General features: G+C 39.2%; 1 protein-coding gene across 7 annotated transcripts in view; it reads right to left on the minus strand.

Moving 5' to 3' along the window:
• The window catches only part of LOC139763058 (golgin subfamily A member 5-like), a 91,236-nt gene that overhangs the window by 17,952 nt on the left and 52,483 nt on the right, over positions 1-20,801 (minus strand). Inside the window, exons 2-8 of one of the 7 annotated variants that reach the window (XM_071688670.1) lie at positions 18,504-18,637; positions 8,965-9,148; positions 8,001-8,262; positions 6,538-6,673; positions 3,075-3,249; positions 2,381-2,499; positions 1,822-1,922 (exon numbers count right to left, since the gene is read on the minus strand). In XM_071688670.1, coding sequence (XP_071544771.1) covers positions 1,822-1,922; positions 2,381-2,499; positions 3,075-3,249; positions 6,538-6,673; positions 8,001-8,262; positions 8,965-9,131 — 960 coding nt within the window. In that variant the 5' untranslated portion in view covers positions 9,132-9,148; positions 18,504-18,637. Of the gene's footprint in view, positions 1-1,821; positions 1,923-2,380; positions 2,500-3,074; positions 3,250-6,537; positions 6,674-8,000; positions 8,263-8,964; positions 9,149-13,282; positions 13,566-18,503; positions 18,638-20,801 lie in introns of those variants that run through there. The other 6 variants (XM_071688661.1, XM_071688696.1, XM_071688687.1 and 3 more) reach the window with 6 other exon arrangements.

Below are 20,801 nucleotides of genomic sequence, written 5' to 3' on the forward strand. Positions count from 1 at the left end.
GTGCTACGAAAAGACAACAAAAGCCACATACGTTTACACTCAGTCTCTAGCTGTCATGTGTAATGCACCAAAACCACAGCTCCCTTCCCACATCTAGGTCCCACAAAACTTTCTATGGTTTACTCCAGATGCTTCACATGCCCTAGTTCAATCCATTGACAGCACATTGACCCCAGTATACCACATCGTCCCAATTCACTCTATTCCTTGTATGCCTTTCACCCTTCTGTATGTTCAGGCCCTGATCACTCAAAATCTTTTCCACTCCATCCTTCCACCTCCAATTTGGTTTCCCACTTCTTGTTCCCTCCACCTCTGACAAATATATCCTCTTTGTCAATCTTTCCTCAGTCATTCTCTCCATGAGACCAAACCATCTCAATACACCCTCTTCTATCTCAACCTCACTCTTTTATCACCACACATCTCTCTTACCCTTTCGTTACTTACTCGCTCAAACCACCTCACACCACATATTGTCCTCAACATTTCATTTCCAACACATCCACCCTCCTCCACACAACCCTATCTATAGTCCATGCCTCGCAACCATAGAACACTGTTATTATTATCAATATCATTATCATTATCATTTATTATTATTATCATTTATTATTATTATCATAAATATCATCATCATTAACAGTATTAACATATTACATTCTTTCACACACTCCATGACACAGTTTGGGCAGTATTTATGATAAACACCCAAGTCAATGAAATCTCTCCATACATACCTACTGCGCAATAATACTCATCCCAGATCTTATTCCTGAACTTCAAATGTATTCACTTCAAAAAAGAATTTACAGGTAATGTTTAATAAAATATTTCATAAGAAACAGAAAAAATGGGGCAGGGCATCAATTACGAGTGTCAGTAATGGAAGGGAAGGGGGATCAAATTGGAGATGGAAAGGAGTGAATAAGATATTAAGTGCTTGGAACCTGAGCATAAAGGAGGGTGAAAGGCATGCACAGGATACAGTGAATTAAAACTGTGATGTACAGGGGGTGATGTGTTGCCAGCGGACTGAACCAAGGTATTTGAAGCAACTGGGGAAACCACAGAAAGGTCTGTGGGGCCTGTTGCAGAAAGGGGGCTGTGGTTTCATTCTATCACACATGACAGCTAGAGAATGGATGTGAGTGATGAGGCCTTTTTTCTTTGTTCCTTGTGCTACCTAGCTAATGCAAGAAATGGCAAACAAGTATGAAAAAATATAAACCATGACAATAAAAGTAATTTTCATGCTTGTTCATCATTTTTTTGCATAGCAAGGTAGAGCATGGAAAAATTGAAGAATTGCCTTTTGCTCATACTCACTCTCTAGCTGTCATGTATACAGAACTAAAACCAGAACCCCACCATCCATGGTCATGCCCCATAGACCTTAACGTGATTTCCTTTCACCACTGTGAGCCCTGGCGCAACCCATAATAATAATAATCAGGTTAAAAAAAAATCAAAGTATTCCCTTTCCTACACAAAAACAGGATGGCCTTTTCTTTGAACAGATCCCCAGAGCAAAGGGAGGGATGGGCGTAGTTCACTCCCTATAAATATCAGATACTATGTCCTAAGAAACTTTACTTGTTTCACTCTATCACTTCTGACTGTCTGGAAGCACTTCCATGACATCTCACTAATCAAACTATCCAGCTAATATGATAGGCTTTATTCTACGTGATTATCATACAATGCATCTAAACTCCTGTGATTTTAAATTTTTAAGAAATTCCCAATATAGCGGTTTTACAATAAGGTATAAAAAGTGAAAGGATTTGATTTCTAATTCTATCATACAGTCATTCTCACCTGATGATCCATCTCTCTCTGCTGCATTTCATGTATTATTCTATCACTGGCTGACTGTTCACTCAACATTCCTGATACTTGAGCCCTTAACTGTTGCATCTCTGTAGAAATACAAAAAATATAATTAAAATTTCACCTTTCAACAATTCAATCAAATGATATCCAGTATACCTCATCCCACAACATGACTGTGTGGTCCTTGAAGTGCATATTCACAGCACAGCCTCATAATGATTTAAATTCTCTCAACTGAAACATCAGGGTAACACATAATAAGTTCCTTCTTACAACCCTTTCACATTTACTAAGCTTATCTTCAGGGTTATTAATATAAGCTGTGTGGCATTACCTCATAATGAGAATGTCTAATATCACTTAAATATGAAGCTCAGCAGTCCCAGCTAAATTGATGGAGTGCACATTCCTGGCTATTTCAATATCCTTACTTTTACACAGGTCTTGCCTTAACAACAAACCATACAAAATTTTTATATTACTACTATTATACTTTGTCGCTGTCTCCTGTGTTACCAAGGAGACAGTGACAACAAATAGTGACCTTTCTCAGCATCCTTGGCTCGTCTTAGGACTTGGCTCATTTCTTGGTTAAGACTTGAGACTTCCTTCCTAAGCAGGCTTGTTTCACTGTCTACAGATGCAGTCATCACACCATTACTGCTGTAAGAGAAAAAGTACAGTATATATGACTGTTATACGCTATTTATTTCCTAATTTAGCTTGCCACTTCCTCCTGTATGTCTGATGGTCATTTGCACTTATTTCCAGAAGGCAACACCTATAATGCTCTCATTTCTTTCACTAACAGAACTTTTTCACCCCATCACTCATTACTCTTTCTCACATGCCCACATCCCACCTTCCCCATGCCACACACTTTTATTGCATTTGTAAGCTTGAGATTGAGATCCTGTATGTACACACAAGGATAAGACATGGGGTAACTTTAGTTTAAAACTTTCTTCTCATCATTAAAAAAAAATAGTAATCAAGGATCTATTGTATGAAAGAGCCCTGAGTGCACAAAATTAAAAAGGGATAATCAAAAAACTCCCTTTTGCAGTAAGTCAGTCATAAACAGAAAAAACATCTTTAAAACATAAGCCCAAAAGAAACAAAGACTACAGACAGAAGCCTAACACAGTGAAGTGTTTCCTTAGCAGCACTATAATACCCAAATATTAATGATCAACTCAAAGACAGACCACAAACAGTCATAAAGGAGAGCAACTTACCTGGTACTACCATCTGTACTTGGAGGGGCGGAGATATTAACATCAGTGGGAGTGTCAACTGTTACATAGGCATCCGTGTTGACTGATCCTCCACTGCCAGAACCACAGCTACCACTCTCTGTGAAAGATGCATGCTCTGAAGTTCGAAAAACATTTCTCTCAGCTAGCCAGCGTCCTGCAAGCAACATCACATTCGTATTATGGGTGTTATGACCTACTAACACCCTATCCTGCTGGCTGAGTAGTGCAAGCATTCTCCCATCATTAAACATGAACTTATGGTAGCAACACATTACTTGATTTGGGCCTGCTTTCAAACCAGAGTCCACCACAGTGATGAGACCAGCCCCTAAACAACTTAGAGTTCACAGATATTCTACATCAACCCATAAAAGGACACTTTTATAAAAAAGAAAGATTTTGTAAAATGACAGAGGGGATAGCAGGGCAGGGTAGAAAAAATGTAAAATTGTTCATGTGCCTTGTAAGCAATGAAAGTATACCTACATGAAGGAAAAAGGCTTTGAGGAAAAAACTTTTAAGTCCAAAGAAACTCTCAAATGTGGAAACAATATCTTGTAAATGTGATCTATAGGCACAACTAAAACCAACTCTCCTGAAGGAGGAATCCCATGCCATGCAGGGTAGATCCACCATATCGAAACAAAAGGCTATGTCTGATGACTGTATTAAGTGAATGTCAGACATCTGTTGATTTCCTCCAATGTCAGGTGTTTAAGGAAGGTTTAGGTGGGGTCACTCTCCTCACACAATAATCTTTAATGTAAGAACCAGGTTGAGTCACTACAACAAATTTCTTAAGTCTTAAACTTATGTACCAGGTGCCAAGAGTCAACATATTGGGCCTAATTTTTGCTGGCTTTTCTGAACCCTCCTGCTGCCACTATCTTGACATTTGAATGGTCATTTTTATCTTTGCTAAGAGCTGCCTTGGTTCCGAAAGTATAAGTGCTTATTTCAGAGACTAGCAATCTATGGAAGAAATTCTGAAATATAAATATATTTTGAATAAATGTTCATGTGTGTAAACATAAGTAAATATGTGAGTACATAGATATACATTTGGAAACAGTAACCTTAAATAGTGATACAGCCTAGGAGAGCATGAACATCCTCTACTAGCTTTCACTGCAACATTTTGAAATGAGTTTACCTCACTGTAAAAAGATCCTTCTTTGTTGCTGTATATGAGTATTCCTTACCCATGCCAAAAATATGTGACAGACACCAACAATCTGACTCCTTCTGTTTCCCCTTTTAGAAAGTTAAAATACAAGGAGGGGAGGGTTTCTGGCCCCCTGCTCCCGTCCCCTTTAGTCGCCTTCTACGACACGTGAGGAATGCATGGGAAGTATTCTTTCTCCTCTATCCCCAGGGATAAACCATGGAAAGTTCTGTGGGGCCCGGATGTGGAAAGGGAGCTGTGGTTTCGGTGCATTATTACATGACAGCTAGAGACCGAGTGTGAACGAATGGGGCCTTTGGTGTCTTTTCCTAGCGCTACCTCGCACACATGAGAGGGGAGGGGGTTGTTATTCCATGTGTGGCGAGGTGGCGATGGGAACAAATAAAGGCAGACAGTATGAATTATGTACATGTGTATATAGGTATATGTCTGTGTGTGTATATATATGTGTACATTGAGATGTATAGGTATGTATATTTGCGTGTGTGGACGTGTATGTATATACATGTGTATGTGGGCGGATTGGGCCATTCTTTCGTCTGTTTCCTTGCGGTACCTCGCTAATGCGGGAGACAGCGACAAAGCAAAATAAATAAATAAATATACCAACAATCTGGCATATCTTCTGTACTTAATCTTGAATCTGATTAAAATGTGGTGTGGGAGGTAAGCTGCTAGAGGTGAAAGGTTTTTACAAAGGATGTAAGGCATGTGTACAAGTAGGAAGAGGGGTGAGTGATTGGTTCCCAGTGAAGGTCAGTCTGCAGCAGAGGCGTGTGATGTCCCCATGGTTGTTTAATTTGTTTATGGATGGGGTGGTTAGGGAGGTAAATGCAAGAGCTTTGGATAGGGGCAAGTATGCAGTCTGTTGGGGATGAAAGGGCCTGGGAAGTGAGTCAGTTATTGTTTGCCAATGATACAGCACTGGTGGCTGATTCGAGTGAGAAACTGTAAAAGCTGGTGACTGAGTTTGAAAAAGTGTGTGAAAGGAGAGAGTTGAGAGTAAATCTGAATAAGAGCAAGGTTATTAGGTTCAGCAGGGTTGAGGGGCAAGCAAGTTGGGATATAAGCTTGAATGGAGAGAAAATTGGAGGAAGTGAAGTGTTTTAGGTATCTAGGAGTAGACTTAGCAACTAATTGAACCATGGAAGTGGAAACGAGTCACAGGATGGGGGAGACGGCGAAGGTTCTGGAAGTAATGAAGAATGTGTGGAAGAAGAGAACATTATCTCGGAGCAAAAATGGGTATGTTTGAAGGAATAGTAGTTCCAACAATATTTTATGGTAGTGGGGCATGGGATATAGACAGAGTTGTACAGAGGAGGGTGAATGTGTTGGAAATGAAATACCTGAAGACATTATGTGGTGTGAGGTGGTCTGGTCAAGAAAGTGATGAAAGGGTAAGAGAGATGCATGGAAATAAAAAGACAGTGGTTGAGAAAGTAGATGAAGGTGTACTGAAATGGTTTGGACATATGGAGAGGATAAATAAGGAAAGGTTGGCTAGGAGGATATATGTCACAGGTGGAGGGAAGGAGAAGAAGCAGGAGACTAGGAGGATATATATGTCAGAGGTGGAGGGAAGGAGAAGAAGCAGGAGACTATGTTGGTGGTGGAAGGATGGAGTGAATAAGATTTTGAGTGATTGGGGCCTCAACATACAGGAGGGTGAAAGGTGTGCAAGAAACAGAGTGAAATGGAACAATATGGTATTCTGGGGTCAACATACTGTCAATGGACTGAACCAGGGTATGTGAAATGTCTGGGATAAACCATAGAAAGGTCTGTGGGGCCTGAACGTGGATAGGGAGCTGTGGTTTTGGTGCATTATACACGATAGCTAGAGAATGAGTGAACAAATGTGGCCTTTTTTGTTTTTTTTTGTTTTCCTGGTGCTACCTCGCTGAAGTGGGTGGATAGTGATGCTGTTTCCTGTGGGCCAGGAATGGATAAAGGCAAGCAAATATGAATATGAACATGTGTATATATGTATATGTTTGCGTATGTGTATGTACATGTACGGGCATTTGTGTATATATATACATGAGTATATGAGTGGATGGGCTGTTCTTCGTCTGTTTCATGGCGCGACCTTGCTGACGTGGGAAAAGGCAATCAAGTATAATAAGTAAATACAGTATAGAAATATAAATATTAAAGATAAAATGGATGACACTACTGTGCTTAAGAAGTGAAACAGACAAACAGCATCAATATATTTCTAGTGACTATAATTACACTATAGCAACAATTTACCAATATCAACAGCAATAGAGCCTGGTGTCTCACGTCCACTGAGGGCCACTAAAGAAGATACTGATGATACAGATGACTGGCGGGAATGTCCTAGACTACTGGTAGTGGAAATGGTCATAGCAGTGGATGACACCATCTGTAAAAGTCACATGACATCAGTATCATGAAAGTTCATCAATGCAAATACGTGACAGGCATTTGCTTTCCTGAAAAAAGAATGATAACAGAACTGCACACTGACAAATAAAAATATGCTGCAATAATTCTTATCAAGCACAACTTAAATCTACAATTCAATAAAATCAGAATTACAACAAAAAGTTAACTTAGACTCTAATTGTCATATTTATAAAACCCAGAGCCCCTCGTAAAGGACTCTTGCAGCTTCAGGGCAGTGCAACAATCATTTTCAGGGAAATGTCGGACTCCTTTGGAGTGAGAAGCTCCTTGATGAGACTGTACTTTTAGTCAACTTGAAATTACATACCTTTATCAAAGGCTGATTTTCACTCGTGGAGTAACCCTATGCAGGTGGGGGTCTGGTAAACGCTAAAGACTCAAATATAAACAATAAATATTTGAAATACCAAATGACAATAGTACTGATAAGTTCCTATTCTCTGAACTATCCAGTTCAAAATGGAGTTGACTTTCTCAATCTTCTAAATGAGAATAGCAACTTATTTATCTATTTATCACACTTAAGAAACTGCCTCAAACCCCTGCCCTTCTGAGAAACTGCCTCAAACCCTGTCATTATGAGAAACTTCCTCAAGCCCCTGACACTCTAACTGGTGACAACTGAAAAGCATATATTTCTTTAAAATATGAAGCTGTGTATGCCAAAAATGCTCATGATATGCTACTTAAAATCATATATGTTAGCTCACATATGGAGAGAAAGGTCAAGCAGACTTCAGTGCTTCCAACATCATAACATATCTTCTTAAATCTATCAATAATTATTCCACTTCCACACATACAATTCCAAACTCTATATACCTATATGCTTAATTGTTATGCTTACTTTGATTACTTCAATTCATCAAACTCAAAAGTCATTCGTACAACTATATCCACTTTTTTCACAGTTTCTGACACAAAAGGAGTAGTGCTGAAGTCTACAAGGCTCTGGTGTACTTTTACAGCATAAAATTTTTTTTAAAACTGACGTACCAAAAAATGGTTGGAAGGCTTACTTGCTAACGCTGAGAACCACTGATACTTCACCACTCTCCTTTATTGTATGAATTGCTCCTTTCATATCATTATTCATCCTCTGTGCAGCAATACCTCTCTCTCTTACACTCATATAATCCAAAAATTTCGATCATGTTATTTCAACAAGGCTTCAGTTCTATAGGAGAAATGTTATTCAACTTCCGTGCCTCTAAAGAAGCAACCTTACACACATCACCTTACGATGCTACCTAGCTTAAGGCATTAACATATGTTGAACTTACAGGATCAGCCTGCTGGATGCTAGTGGTAGGGTGCTGCTGAATGTCTGGTTGAATGGGGCTGTTAAGAAAATCCATCAGTACTTCGTCTCTGTTGTTGTCCTTTCTTCTGGAATTACTCTTTTTCACTGTGGCCTTTGGAGAAGATGTGAGAGAGGTTCCTTGTCCAGTCTGGAGGTTTGTGCCTTGTGTTAGGGCTGAAGTAGCATTAATTCCATAACTACTCAAATTACATGGTACACTTGATGAGCTCTGTAAGCCTGACCTGTGGATCAGTGGAAAAAAGGGGGATTTTGAAGAATGAAGCACCACAATCTGTAAGGATTATAAATCTCTAACATTCTGCCTCATGATAAAGTAAATGCCTCTCATCCCTCATTAACCACCTACTGAATACTTTCATCCTACATTCTTGTGATGGCATCCTGACTTCCACTTCCCATGTTATCACTTTTCCATGGTACTTTTCCTCTCTTTCTATATCTTAGTCAATGTCTAAGATGACTTCCTAAATGCTTCCCAAAGAATTAAATATCACATACATCTAATATTCTCAATTTATCAATTGTAGCACAGTATTCTAATGAAATTAATCAAGTCGTGTTCCATAGTTTCCAATTAGGCTGAAAAAAAAAGCTGTCACAGAGGTGGACCTCTGCATGATACATTCAAGAAACCGCATTCTTTACTTCAAACACAATTTCTATGTATGCACTGCATATGAATTTTTTTTTCGTATGTAACTGTCAAGTGCATATAAAGCATACACAAACACGAATGGAACAATAACTCACTGATCTAAAGTCCCCCGACTTACTCCTGCAGTTCTCTTACTAACAAGAGCAAATGCATAACGGTATATCATATAACCAAAAAAGTCTATTGGCTACGAACTTTGATTTAAGAGTATATACAGCAACATGTAAATTCATCACTAAACATTAAACTCAATGAAACCTTTTTTCACCTTTCATATCTTGTTGGAGGAGGAGTGGTGTTAGCAGCATCATACTTAAATGGTGGTTTAGTGGTGGCTGAATTTCTTCTTTCTTTACTGAGAACAGTAGCAGCTTCACTATCCAGCTTATTGAGGAGATGCTCAGCTCGACCAGCCAAGTCAGTTATCCAAGACATTCTCACACACTACTCACCTAAAATCAAGTTTGGGTTTTTCATAATTGTGGCAAGGGAAAGGACTATCATAAAGCATGTACTCCACAGTCATGTGCTAGATTGATATCAATCTACACTTCAAGTTCCAGTGCAACTTCACATACATATCATGAAAGCCAATGTATTCATACTTTGGATAAATCTTGTTTTATAACACAGATGTAAATAATACAGCTTAAGAATACTTATCATGCCACAGAATAATAATGTAATCTAAGATCATTAGCCAAGAAACTGAAGTTCTATTTCAAGCCAAAGAGGAATGGCACCATATCTATATGATCTAATGTATGCACAACAGTACAGACCTGTTGGAAGTGTGACAAACATGCAAACTCTGCATTATCAATCAAAGATTACAATTAAACTTTTACGTACATACTATCATCTTATATCTACAATTCTCTACAATGGTTAGTTCTAACTGTGTATACTTACTGAAGCAACTTAAATTCTTTCTGCGAGTTCTAATTTCTTAGTACAGGAGAAAGGCAAATCACTCACATACTTGATATGCATATTGAGTTGCAAAATCCTTCAGCAGATGTTTTAATGAGAGCTATCAGGTCTTAGACATGCATAAGAGAGGAACATACAAAGTAGATACCCAAAACATTCTAAGAGGATTCTCGACAGGCTTCTTATTTTTGACTAAGGAAACGATTATGAAATATAAGACAAAAACATACACTTAATGTCAAAGCTCTGGACTATAATAACTCTTCTTGTTATAAATAATGCCTTCCAAAATGCTTGAAACTATAAGAAAAAATGCTCAGCCAACATAAAAAAATTCTGTCATCATTCAGTGCAACATGGTATCATGCATAAGCATCAGCATATTGATAACTATCTTTAAGTCAGCCTTCTATGTTGGATTAATTTTATGAAAACACACTGACAATAAGTAAGGAAACAATTAGTTATATAAATTTACTTTATAAACATCAGCATACTGCTAAATATCTCTATAACCATCAACATATTGCTAAATATGTCAATCTTCTATGTTGGTTCAGTTTCATGGAAACAGACTCACTCTAAGTATGGGAAAAAGTTAGATAAATATATCTTATAATCTGTCATGACCATGCAACTGCTTTTCATAATCAAAAGCATGGTGGCAGACTATAGCTGCTTCCATACCATCAAAATGCTGAAGACCTACTTGCTACATATAACATACCTGCTGAATTTTGAGCAGTTTGATAACTGAAAACAAATCCAATTATGCCCACTTACTACCATTCCTACTCCATGTATGACTATGCATATCCCTCATTTCAAACTAGGTATTCCCAATTGCAGTCCTCTTTCAGCACATAACTCAACAAGCTGTTTATTTCATTCACCCTTAAGTGCCACATTACCCACTTTCGCACTCAAATCATACCCAATCTCTTACATCAAAACTGCTGTCACACTCACTCAAATTCTCCCTATATATACACCAATCTTTGTGAGTCCTATTGTGGTCAGATACATAAGCAGTGATAATCACCCACCTCTTGTAAGCTCATTCCCTTACATTCCTTCACATATTTCAAAAACTCTTTCTTCAGCAGAAGTGCTGCTTCCTTAGCTCTCACCCTCATGCTAACCCCTTACTTTACCTTTAAGATATTCCCAAACCACTCTTCCCCCTTAACCTTGAGCTTTCTTTCAATCAGAACTTGAACATTCATGTTCCTTTCCTTACATGTACTACTTATATCTCCCTTTTTCTTGTCTTGGTTACATCCTCTCACATTCAGCCACACTATCTGTAACCTTTCAGATGGATGAGCACTTCTTAATTGGCTACTTCTTCCACTTTAACTTTTAAAAACTAAAATACAAGAAGGGAAGGGTTTCTAGATCCCTAGTCCTGCCCATTTAGCCACCTTCTACAGCATACAAGTGAAAACCGTGAAGCTATTAAATGAACTGACATTATAAGACATTATCAACATAAAAACCAGCTGGAAGCAGAACTGGCAATGATCCAGGTCTGATGATTCAGCAAAGAGTTATTTAAAGACTGCCAAGATGATGAACAAAATTCAGTGGAAAATATTCAGGAGCAAATTTCTTGTTTTTTAAACGTTTGTACTAAGTACATTAATCCAAAGACTAAAGTACAGAAAGGTAGCAGCATATTAAGGAAAGATGGGAGAAAATAATAAAGAAGAAACATATTCTACAGAAAAGATATATGAAAAATATCAGATATTACTATTACAGATAATACAGAGCCAGATGTCTATCCATCTTATCTATCAATTCATATCTGAGGCCTTTTCCCTCCAGGAGCTCCCTTATGGGGTTGGCCACAGCAAGAGAGTCTCCATAACTGGCAAACTCTAGTCGCACTTCTTAGCCTTTTGTGCCTCATCCTTAACAGACCAATGGCATAGGGCAACTCTAGCACAGCCAGAAGACAGACTCAAAAACTGAAAAGAATGGAAAGGAAAAGCTATGAAAATATAACCTCAGAAGAATTAAAAAGGAATCCTCATGTAAAATGGAAATATGTAATTTCAGAATCAAGACCTAAAAATAAATCAATTAAGTCTATGGTAGGCATCCATGACCTAAGAATAAATCTTAACAAACCTCAGTCAGAAACCACTACCAATGAAAAAGCAAAATCAAAGGGGTTGGCAGAATACGTTGGTATGATGCTGACACAAGATACAAGAGGGAACATACCCAATTAGAACTAAAAGCTCTCATAAAACAGTTAAAAAATATAGAAATGAGCAAGAATAATGTCAAAAAACATCTAGAATCACTGGATACATCTAAAGCAACTGGTCCAAAGAATTTACATCCAAAGTCCTTGAAAGAAACAACTGGATGCCAGACTCCCAAATAATGTTTAAGAAAGCCTTGAGGACACAGATAGTAATAGTACCAAAAGAATTGAAATATGGGAAAATAATAGCACTGCACAAATATAGACAAAACAATACCATCTAACTATAGACCCATTAGCCTGACTTAAGTGTTTGTTAAAAGAATGTGTAAAATAATAAGAAATACTATTCTATAACTTTTTTCATACATATTTGCCATTTTCTGTGTCTGCATAGTAGCACTATGAACGGATGAAAAAGATAACATAGCAAAAAGCCATGCAATTGCACGAAGGATACGAATTTGACAACGGTTTATCTGTGCTATCATTTCAGCTACTAGATGAGGTTTTAGTTGGTTCTGTTGATATCTAAATTAGCCCCACATTTGTCCTGATATACATATCTCTCACTATCATCACCCTATCAATGAACTAAAGAATAAAATATTGAGCTTAAAACTGTGCTTCACAGATATTACAGTATTTGATAATTTCGGTTTACACTCAACAAAAGTTACAAAATATATAAATCAAATATCTCCCGTAATATATCTTGACAAGTGATATATATAACAGTGCTTCTGAAAAATAAATATATCAATTGCATAAACCAAATTTGTAACTTCTGTAGGATGTAAATTGTAAAAATACCCACTACTGTTATGCAGTGTCCTTCATTTCACATATCAGAGTCCATATATATATAAATTCATATCCGAATTCTTAATGATATAAGGTGTTTTTGTTTAATATCAATTCAATAATAATAAAAGGATATTTTCACAGTTTTGCCCCAAAGAAATGATGAAATATAGTTATACAATAAATATGTCCCTTAATTTTCATTTATGTGCTTTGAGATATATCACAGTGCTCTGAAAAAATAGATCCATCGATTGCATTTAACATTAAATTTCGCAATTTCTACGGGGTGTAAAAAGTAAAATACCCTGTATTTTCTAAATACTAAATAGAAATCAAAGAACACAATCAATCAATATTTCTAGGAAATAGCAATGTGGAACTTAATTGATAGATTACCTATGAGTGATTTTACTGGTGCCCTTACACTTCATAATTTCCTACTGGTCACCTTTGCCTTCGGTCTCAATAAAATTTGCGTTGTTCCTTAGGTCATGTCTTAAGAATTTGTTCGGGAAATATGAACCCTATAACTGCAAATGCAACACCCTGACCGTCACTGTCTCAATGATTTAGGGGAACCACGACACCCAACTACATACAAATACCTAAAATTAACCAATCTACTTACGTGGCAAAAGTTAGGTAATAATCACGTCCTTCAAAAATAAATCACCGCAAGTTCCGACTTCCTTCACACACAACATCATAAACAGCGGTATCTAATTACCGCCTAAACACATATATCGAGAGAGGGAGAGAGAGTAACAGGATACCATACGCGTGATGCAAAAGCTCCCGACCATTGCAGCTCACATCCCCATCCTCGGCCTGGTTTGTTTTGCTCCTGGGCCAGACTTTGACGTGTCGTCTTGTTGGCGTTCGTACAACACCCGTGCAGTCGGATTCACCCACACCACTCGTATTGACACCACCAAACCTCAAATTAATTCACATTTCTTAACGTATCTACGATCGTTACCATGGCCTACTGGTGCGTGTGTGTCAGTTTCTATGGACGAATTACTGGCAAGCTTATGAGCATTTGTCATGTCGCAAAACTCGTCGGGATTATCGCCAAAAGATAGACGTCCTCGTAATGTGGAAACTGGACAGACGACGTCACTGTCCAAAATGGAATCCGTAGCGATTAAATCCGGCACTTGGGCTTACATGAACGCTCTTTGTTATTCAAGGACAGCCTACTTAAACGTACATAAAATAAAAATTAAATCATAATCTTACTTATTTTTCGTATTTTTAAAACTGGGAAGCGATACCTAACGGAGGACGTCAGAAAATGTTCCAGAAACCAACAGACATATGGAAAATGGGACGGAAGGCCTGTTCCGTGTGCAAGGAAAAGTTCATAATTTTTTACAAATCACGAGATGGTGGGATGTTCTACTGGAGAATGTACTGTTCCGTATACAGGGATGTTCTACTGGAGAATGTTCAGTTCCGTATACAGGGATGTTCTACTAGAGAATGCTCTGTTCCGTATACAGGGATGTTCTACTGGAGAATGTTCTATTCCGTATACAGGGATGTTCTACGAGAGAATGTTCTGTTCCGTATACAGGGAAAGGTCCATGATCATCCTATGAATCACAATATACACAATTCATCACACGTTTTTAAGCTGGTATTCTATAATTTTTCTGGTAACTTACCAGTTAGCTAAAAAAATATATAAAAAAAAATAAATGACGTGTACATAGGTCAGCTTAGTACAATGAACTAAATATTCATATAAAACAAAATTCATCAAAATCAAGCATCCTGTGCAGTACAGATTATCTTAGAAAACTAGAAACTAGAATTTGAATAAATCAAACTTCTCCCCTACTTTAACCTGAAGTGTGTAGAAAGTAGTTACACTTTCCCACTCCATGAGCCACACAGTCAATGGCATGGCCAGAGTCTATTTTTGGTAAAATACGTATTCTAATTTCACCAAGGATAGTACATAAAGTATTATCATATAAACATATTTTCCATGTAGTCCTCATAGTACATTCAAAGTAGAGATAGAAGAAATATAAACTGAACTACACATAACATGACTTCAAGACTATAACTTATATCAAAGTGCAGAATATCGCTAATAGCAACAAATCATAAATAATATAAAAATGAAGTAAGTACATACTAAGCCATCACACCTAATTCATTCCATATGTAAATGATAATTGATCTACACGAGTGCAGTAAATGACGCCACACAATGGTCTCCTGCCATTAACAGCCACGACAGAAATTTTGTTGTCAATTTGTACGTAACATGAACGCTGTGACCTAGCTGTCAAGGTCTTGCTTCATCTCTCTTTCTTTGTTTCTCACTGGTCTGTCTCTATTCGTGCCTCCAGCTGTTGCACACTCTCTTAATCTGGGGCATAGTTTCGCCAGGAGGGGAAAAAAAAAAGACTAAAGGAACTGCTTTTTCATGTGCATCCAGAGGGCGCCGCCTGACGGCCAAAGTGAATACTAACCCTTCGTGATGTAGTGGGAGGGACAACCTCCCACAATATGGGAGGGATGCCATCAAAGTTATTAACCTGCCTTCGCATTTTCTCAGTTCATTTTACTGAAGCCAGTCAGCCCATCTTGCATATCCACACTTTTTCCTTGTGCGATAGAAAGCGACTTGTCACTGAGGGCAGGAATTATGGATGCGATACATATCGACGCAAATGAATTCAAGCGACCATTTCTTCTTTGAAGTGAAGAAGAATGGTTCTATGGTGACATCTATCTCGCTCATGAATTGCTATTAAAAATTCTGGGAAACTTATCTTTATCCATGATGACAATCACATACCAAAATGAACATCTGCAATAACTCACAATTCGGTGCAACATATGTGACTACTTCTCCCCGAGCATTTTCGTAGCTTGCCATATAACCACCACAGAATATTCACTGCCAGTCCCCTTGTGTGATATTCTGCCGGCTTAACGACCTACTTAAACTCTTTACAGAGCAGTCTGGACGACGCCCTTTGCTTTAAATGCATCAGCTACGCACGACATATTGGTCTTATCTATCTTATCAGTGCGAGCTACATACAGCAACGCCGTTCATCCCAGTCTTTCCCCAACGCCGAATGCAGTTATATCTTGAGGCGCCAGAGTGCACTGAACATACGCTCAGCCGGAGCAGTTTCCAGGGGAATAATAAGACATTAACTTCAACGGGGAGCAGGTGTTTTACTGTTAAGTCGTCCTATCTCCCTCAGGTTTGTGGTTCTTCCACTTTTTTTTCAACCTGATCCTTCCTGTAGTGTGGATATTTCAGCCAACGCTTACTTAATGAAGCTTGTCCAATATGTCCGTTTCTTCTCCGCTGGTTGATATGGGCAGAAGTGGTTCCCTGTAATTTGCCATGGGGAAAGCTACGTCACTGACGCGTCCCTCGGACGATCCATACCGATGGCTGGTTTCTGGGGTTTCGTCCGGTTTCTTCAGTGGTATTCGATGACGGGGTAACCTTGATCCACTGGAGAATTCACGTCTTTCTGGACCAAACACACCTCCGTCATATATATATATTCTGAAATACTTCCTCCTTCCGTAAGCTCTACAGCCAAGCCATCATTTTCACATCCAACCTTCCTTCATCATACATAATACATATTCTTCATCTGAAGTATTTTGGAGACGTGCACCAGATCTCCCGAAACCAACTGCAGTAAGGGTTAATGGGGGAAGAAAATTCAGTCTTCCTCTCAACACTGACAGCAGACCATCTGTCCTGGTAGCAAACTCGTCTGAGGCGTCTTCACTGACCTCTGTTGTCTTGGTGTCTATTGCATCACAGTTTCTGGCCAGTGCTTCAAGCGTTCTTGTTCTCGTTGTCCTGAAGTCGAGTCCAACAAAGATCCTCTTTGCCGATACCTTCCAACAGTGATCCTCTTTTGTCGATACCTTCCAACTGTGATCATCTTTTGTCGATACCTTCCAACAGTGATCCTCTTTTGTCGATACCTTCCAACAGTGATCCTCTTTTGTCGATAACTTCCAACAGTGATCCTCTTTTGTCGATAACTTCCAACAGTGGTCCTCACTGCCGATACCTTCCAACTGTGATCCTCCCTGCCGATGCCATCCATACATCGGCTGTCATCTGAGAGATGTGGTAATCCTCTTAGCGAGCTTATTAGCAGCGTCCAGACCGGAATGGTCATCGTCCTTCTCACACACAGAATCCTGTACGACAAAGATCGAGACCCATGATGAAACCTTTACAACGCATATGGGTTGTGCCCGGAACCTTTCGTCCAATGTTGGCTGCTGCTGCTGTTTGGGGGTCTCTCTCTCTCTCTCTCTCTCTCTCTCTCTCTCTCTCTCTCTCTCTCTCTCTCTCTCTCTCTCTCTCTCTCTCTCTTCTTTATATATATATATATATATATATATATATATATATATATATATATATATATATATGAAAGAAACAATCTTCCAGGGAAGTGGAGTCACCACCCATCCATCTCAGGCTTATCAAAACATCAACTCATGTTTGCCACGTCACTACACATCAATTACGATATCATAATGATGCACTGCGATAGGACGCCCCTGGAAAGCTGCCCCTCATGTACAATATAATATAACGATTCTGATACATATCACAGTATGTGATGTTCAAATGCAGTTCCAATGTAAATGATTTCGCAACCTCACGGGCCCGAGGGTCGAACCTGGGCCGCCAGACTGACAGGCACACAGCCTTGCACTGGACCAACGACAGGTTACACAGGCTATACCATTCATCAACCCCCACTGAATCCCAGGGGGTCACCCCCTGTGTTTACTAACTGTAGGCCAAGTGAGGCGGGGCGACCTACTCACGCTCGAGTCCTGAGAAAGGTATGTCGATCAACATCAGGACACAACAGTCATGTCTACGAGTCGGAATGTTGGGGTAACACACACACACACACACACACACACACACACTCGCTCCATTAGGACACTTTCTTCCCCTCCCCCCTTCTGATGACGGAGTGAAAAAGCCCAGTATATACATAATCCTGCCTCCCTGAAAGAGTGGCTTGGGAGGGCCACCCTGAGACGTGGAGACAATCACGAAGGTAAGAGAGAGCAAACTTGGCAGCAGGTAAAGTGAGCTACGCCAGCCAGCTCTGACCTACCCGAACAATTGTTCTTGAAGGGCCATGGCTATACATAATAAAAAAATAAAGTTATTTCATACTGAAAAGTAAGACTTCAAGGTATCAAATCAAGATAAATTTTACAATATATATATATATATATATATATATATATATATATATATATTCTTTCATACATATTCGCCATTTCCCGTGTCAGCGAGGTAGCGTTGATAACAGAGGACTGAGCCTTAGAGGCAATAGATTCCCTTAGCCCCCATCTCTGTTTCTTCTGGAAAATCAAAGTCGGGAGGGGAGGATTTCCAGCCTCCCACTCCCATGAATACACACACACACACATATATATATATATATATATATATATATATATATATATATATATATATATATATATATATATATATATATATAACACACACACACACACACACACACATATATATATATATATATATATATATATATATATATATATATATATATATATATATATATATATGTGTGTGTGTGTGTGTGTGTGTGTGTGTATGAACTGTGCAACTTGATTCAATAATCACTTAAGGTACTATGCGGATGGGGTATGTATTTCTCCCACAGGCATGCCAGTCAAAAGTGGGGACAGCGAAACTTGAAAGCACCATTACTAATGCCATAAAGCAGAAACGACAAACTTCAGCAGAAACGCCAACTTGAGGAACAGCTGTCATCCTTACTTACCATCGAGACCTTGTTGCGTAAATATGATCATCCGCTGCACGTCGGTTGACGGGCGCGCTGTACAGCAGGTGTACCCATGCGCCATTTAGGGAGCTGCATGTTTTAGTGGCTGCTTGCTTGGGTCCGCTGGGGATCTGAAATCAACGTCAATCTAAGCAAGCATTTAAAAGTGGGAGGGGGGAGGGAGGATCCACAAACTCTAAACAGAATGATGAGAACAACCAAGCACTAATGTACTTACTAGGATGGAGTACAAAGATACTGGTACATACTAGGATGGAGTACAAAGATACTGGTACATACTAGGATGGAGTACAAAGATACTGGTACATACTAGGATGGAGTACAAAGATACTGGTACATACTAGGATGGAGTACAAAGATACTGGTACATACTAGGATGGAGTACAAAGATACTGGTACATACTAGGATGGAGTACAATGATACTGGTACATACTAGGATGGAGTACAAAGATACTGGTACATACTAGGATGGAGTACAAAGATACTGGTACATACTAGGATGGAGTACAAAGATACTGGTACATACTAGGATGGAGTACAATGATACTGGTACATACTAGGATGGAGTACAAAGATACTGGTACATACTAGGATGGAGTACAAAGATACTGGTACATACTAGGATGGAGTACAAAGATACTAGATGTGAACGCCAAATCCAGCGAGGCGAAAGAAAATGTACACAAAAATGATGTCCCCAATAAATTCTCACCCAATATAGTGACAGCATATCTGCGTTTTTTCCTTGTTCATTAACTTTATTATCTGCTGGGGGCATACAGTGAAGTCTGTAGGAGTGATCCTCGCACCACCACCATCCATTCTTCATCCAAGGAACTGCCTTGCATCCATCTTTTACAAGTGCATAAACACGGAAGCGTAGCCCATACCGCCGAGATCTTATGGCGGGGCAACTCCTCCATGTCTGATGTTAGGCTGGGTGTTGGTGCAGGTGCTACGGAGTCCCCCCCATCCTTTAATAAATTCGCTACGCTTGTCACTTCCTTCCTTCCTGGTGGGCTTTATTTACAGTCTTGAGCGTCTCTCCTGAGCAGTGATTTTTAGCCTGATATATACAGCTCCAAGCTGTCTCCCGTATGGCTTGATCCATTAAGCTCCCAAAAGCACGACGTACTGTCCTTCTAAAGCCTCAAAAAAATGGCCAGGCCTCTAATCTTCTCCGCGAACTTATTTCGGAAAGTGTAGGAATTCCAGAACCTTCTAAGTCCCCTTTCCGATAGGGAGGACAGGACTTAGGTGTCGATATAAAAGCCATGTTCCATTTCTGGTCCTTCAGTTAGGTAATCGACTTTTGTGAACTTTGGGGCGTCGGGCACCATTTTCAGCTAAGCTTGCCATAGGCAGCTGACGAGAGAGGGAGCACAGTTCCATCGAGGAACTTCTTCGCTCCAAAGACGTCTATATAATTCCCTGCTCTTGATTGCTGCGCAGCCTCGAAGCCGCAGAGACCCCAAAGAAGGGATCTTAGGGGTTACATTTTGATAACAATAACACAGGACAATTTTATCTTCTTCATAATATGCTAGACATGTTATACATTCTGATTTAAAAGGTTTTTTTTTGAGCTACTGAGACCCAGTAAAGCTGACAACGTAGATCTTGCCACCTTCGTGTTGGACATGCCGTAGATGATATAGATAACAATGTCTTATTAAAGATGAAAGAAAACACGATAATTGTACGCTAATTTGCTAGACGTGATTAGGGAAACTGTGGTCCACTCTTGTCTCTCCTCGCATGTTGTAGTCAAGTTACTGTACCATACAGTAGTGAGATATGGATCGAAGAAAGCACCGGGGGCATTATTATTTCACAATGTTTAATGAGGCAATATGTCTTCGTCTCTGCCCCTCGCTCAATAATCATCGTAACGCTAGTATCATACACCACTAAACGACCAAAACAAAACGGCCATATATCCACATCGGATGACTAAATCATTTCAAACGTAGTGTACTGGACGATTACTTTTTTTTTATTGTAAGTGAGAAATGCAATAATAACCTTCCGATATACTACTATTACCTCTGGTAGCTCACCGATGTCCACAAAACACAACATAAAAGCCATTTTGATGGCATGTGTCCACAACAATTTTCGTTCAATTATCTACCTATATACATACTACTAGCATACGGATATCTCGGGGCTATGGACAAGCTTCAACAGTGAAACAATCATCTGTTGCCGTCTTTTCTGTCACTTGGGGGTTCCCTGCCCCCTTTAGAGAGAGAGAGAGAGAGAGAGAGAGA

Source organism: Panulirus ornatus, chromosome 3 (assembly GCF_036320965.1).
Source record: "Panulirus ornatus isolate Po-2019 chromosome 3, ASM3632096v1, whole genome shotgun sequence".
NCBI classification, from domain to species: Eukaryota; Metazoa; Arthropoda; class Malacostraca; order Decapoda; family Palinuridae; genus Panulirus; species Panulirus ornatus.